The sequence below is a fragment of the Oryzias latipes genome, chromosome 12 (genome assembly GCF_002234675.1).
Source record: "Oryzias latipes chromosome 12, ASM223467v1".
Taxonomy (NCBI): domain Eukaryota; kingdom Metazoa; phylum Chordata; class Actinopteri; order Beloniformes; family Adrianichthyidae; genus Oryzias; species Oryzias latipes.
In genome coordinates this window covers 13,074,460-13,081,085 of record NC_019870.2, presented here as the reverse complement: position 1 = coordinate 13,081,085, position 6,626 = coordinate 13,074,460, and the positions used below count along the sequence as shown (strand labels likewise).

General features: G+C 39.9%; 1 protein-coding gene across 4 annotated transcripts in view; it reads left to right on the top strand.

The window, feature by feature from the left end:
• The first annotated feature begins 315 nt into the window (after positions 1-315).
• Positions 316-6,626, top strand: part of glis3 (GLIS family zinc finger 3) — a 28,760-nt gene continuing 22,449 nt past the window's right edge. Inside the window, exons 1-4 of one of the 4 annotated variants that reach the window (XM_023960353.1) lie at positions 316-3,247; positions 3,638-4,046; positions 4,767-4,929; positions 5,013-6,141. In XM_023960353.1, coding sequence (XP_023816121.1) covers positions 3,707-4,046; positions 4,767-4,929; positions 5,013-6,141 — 1,632 coding nt within the window. In that variant the 5' untranslated portion in view covers positions 316-3,247; positions 3,638-3,706. The remainder of the gene's footprint in view (positions 3,248-3,637; positions 4,047-4,766; positions 4,930-5,012; positions 6,142-6,626) is intronic. The other 3 variants (XM_011481703.3, NM_001163805.1, XM_020707383.2) reach the window with 3 other exon arrangements.

The following is a 6,626-nucleotide window of genomic DNA, read 5'->3' as shown; positions in this document are numbered from 1 at the left end:
CCGAATCAAATGGAAATAAATTAATCACTGGCCTACTGTCGTGCGCATTACCTTAAGTGACCATTGTAATATAACTTAAAGAGAAATCACCTATGATTTTTTATCCTGACACCAGAATGGACGCTTTGCTGCTCTCAGGAGTGCTGATGCTGACATCACGAGGGAGAAAATGGATTCTGTAAGTAGGGGAGAGTCTACTACAGCATTAATTTTGTTACAAATGGAGCTATTCACTAATGATCAACACTTAAATCTGGTTCTTTTTTTTCTCCTGTCTTCTCCAGCTTTCTCTACGTGCCCTCTTTGTTCTTTACAAATCATTTCCTTACAAAGCAGAAAACAAGCGTGTGAAGAGCAAACGCTTTCAAAGAAATGCATTTGAAGTCAAAACTTTTTGAATATTTTTAAATGAGAAAGTGACTTTAGTCTCTTCAGCGCAGAGATATTGCTGCAGCGTTACTGTGACATTTAGAAACATGTGACTCCTTTTGCCCCGGCAAAATCATAACCGCTTGAAGCAAGCAGGATTCCTGGAACATGTGAACTATTTGATTGAATTATGTAAACAAGTAGCTTCTTTGTGATCTTCACAAGCATCGTTTTTGACCTTTGCTTCATCTTTTCTTTTCTTTTGTTTGGAGATTTGTGTTCACAGTATGTTGAGAGAAATGTGCAACCCTGGCACCCTATTAGTATGCTAACAGTAACCCCTGCAGGCAGAAAGGGGAACATGACAGAGGGAGCTGTTCTGAGCTGAACAACATTTTATTAAAGACAAACGGAATTAATTAAAATAATATTTTATCTTGTATAAATAAAAGAAAAGCAGGACCTGAAATCCCATGATGCATTTTGCTTTTATCCTCACTGATTTGTCTGTAGAATTTATGGCAAATGCTAAACTTTTTTGAATACTCCCACACGGCTGATACCTCTGACCTTTTTGCTGTTGTTTCTATTATTCTTATGTCAGTTTGGTCTGCCCATGCAGTCCACATTATTGTTTTATTCTGCTGGGCTTCCCACTCTGTTTTTTTTTTTATGTGTTTGACTGTTCTTAACTGAACCTAAGTTGTTTAAATAAGCTGTATTCAACTGAACATGTTTTTTTCTGAAGCAGAGCCTGAGATATATTTGCCATTAAACTTGTCTGTAAATATGAGAAAAGTTGTTCAAATACAATGATTCCCACAAGCGTAACATTTAGAAGGAGGAATGTTGGTTATAGTCATCTATTGTTAATATTTGTCAACCGTTCACTTGCAACAGATATTGAATTTCCATTTGCAACTTAGAAATGAAAGTGTATTTTTATTTAACTGAGTATTTTTTGTATGAATTAAAAGAATAAAATGACCACAAAGTTGAGAAAATACGTACATCTCATCTTGAACCCACCTTTTTTTCCAACTCAAAACTTCCAACTTCCAGCTTTTTTATTTTTATTAAGCACATTATTCTAAAAGCTCTTGCATCAGCACCCCTACTTTGTTACTTTCCCTCTGTCAACACGCTGGTTTCCATGCCATCCCAGCGCACAATCTACAGAGCAAACACTCCAGCGAAACAGCAGAAAAGGGCATTACAATGGATTATTGGGAGGGCTTGAGAGGTGGAGGAATATGGAAATGTAAAGCTGTGGATTCTCAGGCTGGAATACAGAATGGTTAGAGGTACAATGAAGAGGCTGTAGAGTAAGAGCTGTGTCAGCTTATCATAAGACCATGATTGTTATTGAGGATCCAAATGTAGGACACACCAGCAGGAGGCAGATAGTTGAGGTATGAAGTTGCTTTATTATAAGAACAAATGCTTCTGCTCAGCAGGATTCCAAGCCCAAAGCCAAACATAGATAATTGTCATAAAAGAAAACAAATATACAGAAGAAAATGGAGAGAGCCTTTCAAACTTGCATTTCTGTGTATTTCTTTATTCAAACTGGTGTAAATCAGATGAAGAAAATGCATTTTGAGCTTGGTTTTCTTAATAAATGTCCTCCATCATAAGAAATTGTCACAAAAACATGTTAAAAACACTAAAAACATGGTTTTCCTCAGAGTAGGTGCTCAAAGATTACAGATAAAAAAAAAAAGAAAAAATACAACTTTATAATTAATTAGTAACGTAGTGTTTCCTAATCAAATGTTGAAGTTCTTTAAGTAAAAATAGGAAACTCTACTTTATTACCTGTATGATTTACTTTACAGCATTTATTATTACTACATGTTGTCAAGTGTTGATCCCTGCTTTAAATTCAACATTTCATATTGACATGTTTTCAAATTATGACTGTTTGCTTAGAGTGCTTTTAAAACGTTGTTTTCAAATGAAAGGCAGAAAAATGTTTTTACTTTGCTGATCTTTTTTGTGTGTTTTTGGTCCGACCTGCTCTCTTGAAGTTGTTTTTTAACTGCATAACTCTGTGGTGACTCAGGAATGACTTTGGGTTGCTTGGTGATTTCTTGCTGTTGAAACCTGACACAAAGATCGGACATTTGGGACAGATTGGCAAAATGGTCAATGACTTGCAGGTATGGTCAAATTAATCCTAATTTTATTTTTTTTTTTCTCATTTAAAACAGCTTTATTGTTCCACTGAGCTGTTTTGGGACTTTTGAAATATTTTGGTGACATGTTTTTTGCTTTTATTTTTTTAATGAGGTGGGTCATAAATTTTTTTCATATTTTTTAAATATTGATATAATAATTGAGTCTACAACTCAAACTTTTAGATGCAGAATTTTGGATAAAATCAGTATTCTGTCAAAAATGATTAGATTATGTCTACTTTTAGTTGTTTTTAAAATGTGAAAGTTGTCGTTTATTTCTGAAAGAGGCCAGAGGAATTCATAAAATTATCGAACAGTTTAGATGTTTTTATTCTTCTTTCCTTACGGAGTTGAGGTCTCCAGCGCGCATGCGTGTAATCGAACTTCAAGTTACTGTAAAGGTGCGCTCATTTTTAGATGACGTCCTCCATACGAAGCGCTGCCAAGGACGAAAAGTGTAAACCAGGGGAAAAAAAACGGGGAGAAAAGTTCCTGGAAACTGACGAGTGAGTCGCCGGGAAGCTGCGGACAGATTCATCACATGCTCAACTTCTCTGCTGACTGTATTTTTGACCTAAACTCCGACGGAATTTGGATTATTTGTGCATCGCTATATTTCTCTGCATGCCATTAAAGCTCGAAAACTTGCAGAGGCTATTTATCCGTTTTGGAGAAAGTGTTTGATCCATCAACTTTAGGTAAGTTAGGGCAAAAAAAACTTCTCAGAAAGTCATATTTTAAGTGATTACGCAGGAAACTGAATAACACATTTTCGTATAAATAAAGAATCTGATTTAACAAAGTTATTGAAATTGGTGAATATATGGACACAATTTTTGGATTTTTTTTAGTCTGTAGTTTATAGATAGGCATGCTGTAGTCTAGTCTCACTTAGTTGCCTATTATGGAGAAGAATAAAGTATTCAAGTTAGTTATGGTTGAGTGCTTTTTCAATAGGTTCAAAGTTCAGACTAGTGGTTGATGGTTTTCCTTGAGTAACTTTACATAAAACTTGAATTCCCCACATCCTCCAAAATGTTTTAGATTCTTTTGGTCAAATTGTCTTATGTTTCTGTTTTTCTGTTTAGGTGTAATCCCAACAATGCAAAACCTTCGATAACCCAACGACAAAACGACTTCCTGAATCCGTTTTAGACATGAGTGGGAAAGGTTGTCAGCTCATGGTGTCTCCTTCCAGAGTGTCCCCACCACTAAAGATGACCAGAGGCCACCAGTCCCAGTATATCAGGATGCCGACAGCGTCCGATGACCTGGTCAGTCTCTGCTCCTCCCTGGGGAGGTCAGAAGAAGTGAAAACGGGAAACGTGAACTCTTTTACCACTGGGAAGCAAAGCGGGAGCCATGTTGTCTTGCCTGCCCTGAGTCTTCGCAGGCAAGTGCTAATCAATGGGAAACATCTAAGTGGGCCCACTGCATCCTTAGCTTCCCGTCAGCCGAAACTAACAAGACTCCTCCCACCTGGCAACAGATCCAGAGGTAAATGCAGCTGAACTCTAACCAAGGTTGAACTTAACTCTTTTGAAGGGTTAAACGAGGAGTCAACACTTAAAGAGCCATTTAGGTCAATTTCTCACTGACCACAACCCAATAGGAGTCTTACTTCACCTTTCAGAGATATAAGACACAAATTTGTAAACCATTTTTCGGACCCTTACTATGTTTTTTTCTGTTTTTTAAATAGAAAATGTGCCTTATAATCCAGCACACTGATTTGCATGGTCCAAAATCTGTCTACATGTTTTAGTACAACTTTGGTAAACTACAAAACCCCACCGCTTAATAGATTGTCAGAGCATTATGCATACTGTAGTCAGTCAGGAGCCTGCTGGAGTGATATGTACTGTGCTGCAACTGATGAGTTGTACAAAGTAAAATATGTTATTTTTCAAAAAGGAGGGGTAACGTGGCTCCAGAGCCTCAAGTTGCAGACCCTGGTTTACTGTCAAACAATAAAACATAAACTTAACTATTTTATTTACAGATTATTTACCCGGAATGATTCCTTTAGAGGTTAAACATTGATTAGCGATTACCTGGTCACAATGTCTCTGGAAATTCCATAAATTCCAGTCTTTAATGAAGTTTATTTACACTTGATTCGTGCAGTGACTGCATACAACTGTGTATTAATTGATTTACTGAGAAGTGACTGGTGTGGATATTTTATTCATCAAACACTGGGCTTGTGTCAAGCAGATTGTGAAGTGTCTGGCTCCACTGTGGATGTATTTGGAAAGGCAACTGATGTTAACCTCACTGTGACCAACAGTCCCCTGAGTGTTGCAACAGGCCATCGATATACCGCAGAGTTTCATGCCCAGTCGTTTCATAATGCGCCGGCTCCCCAAAGTGATGGCAGGTGAGTTTGTTTATTAGTTTGAAAGTTGGCTATTAAAAATTAAACAGAGGATGTTGCAGATTATGAATATTTTGAATTTCCAGATCCCTTCTGTCCAGAGAATCCCTGGCATCCACCACCCTTAGTCTGTTTGAAACACAGTCCATGTTTAGTGGCAAACACGACTGGCCATATGGTTACCGTGTGCTTCCTCCCCTGGGATCATCCCACTGCTCTAACCAAGCCAACGAGGGCTGTGAGCAGTTCAGTCTCTCCCCAGGCGCTGCCATGTCAGGCACAGCAAGCACCTCCGCCTCCCTCCCATCATACCTTTTTGCATATGAGACTGGAAGCCCCAGACAGACAGGTGCGAGGAAGAGACCTCTCTCCATGTCACCTTTGTCGGATCTTATGGGTATTGACTTCAACTCTATTATACGTACGTCACCCACTTCCCTTGTGGCTTATATTAATGGTCCCCGCAGTTCACCAGCCTCCTACTCCACCGTCTCACCCATTCAGTCCGATGGATACGGTCACTTCCTGGGAGTGAGAGGTCGCTGCATACCTCAGAACCACCCCTACAGTTTTCCCGGTTCCTCCCAAATTCCAGCCACACAGTTCGAATGTGGCCGGATGGAGATGATCGAAGAGGGAAGTAGTCTGGAAAGCCAGATGGCCAACATGGTGGTGAAGCAACAGTGCTTCCCTGAGGAAATTGGGTTTCTGGAAAAGACTACAGACAGCGGCAGCCAACCTAGCAACAATGTTCTTCTGTCTCTACAGCCAGAGCCAGCTGCATTATCCACAGTCCAGGAAGATGCTGCTTCACTTGGGCCTCCACCACCCTACCACTCCCACAAACACGTCTATCTTTCCAGACATCATTGCAAAGCTAAACCTCCCTCTAAAGACCCCGTCACACAACCCACTGCATATCCTCACAAGCATGGAATCGGTTATTTACCCCAGATTCCAATGCTGGAAGAGGAAGAAGCAGAGTTGGAGGACTACAGTGCTCACTGCTGCCGATGGATGGACTGCAGTGCAGTTTATGACCATAAGGAGGAGCTGGTGAGGCACATAGAGAAGCTACATGTGGACCAAAGGAAGACGGAGGACTTCACCTGCTACTGGGTCGGCTGTCCACGCAACTTGAAGCCCTTTAATGCCCGATACAAGCTTCTCATCCACATGAGGGTCCATTCTGGAGAGAAGCCCAACAAATGCTCGGTACATCTGTATGTGTGTTTGTCACGGCACAAGCTGCTAGACTCTGTCCCTTTTCTCTGCCTCTTAGAAAGTCGGAGTAGCATTTCACACTGACCCAGACGTTTTTGTTTCTTCAATCATCTGCGATAGACTCAAAAGCAGGATCCATCAAATAACAGAGATCATCTAGTTCATTTCTGTGTGTGTCATTTAAAGCCAGTGTCCAGCTGAGGAATTTAAAGCTTCTGGCTGTGAAGGTAAAGGCCGTCATGTGTCCTGGATACGTGGCCAAAACTTAAATCAGAAATTTCATTCCCCTATCGTCTTATGCAAAGCCACTGGGTAATTAGCAGTTTTGCACAAGAGTAAAATTAATTATATAATTATTAAATGGGCACAAAGAAGGTCTGGTGCTTTAAATCTGGCATGACATAAGGGCTCTTAAGTAGTTTTTTGGCCTGTCAGTAGCCAGAGGTTTGCCAGAATTCTGTCTGACAACCGCTTAA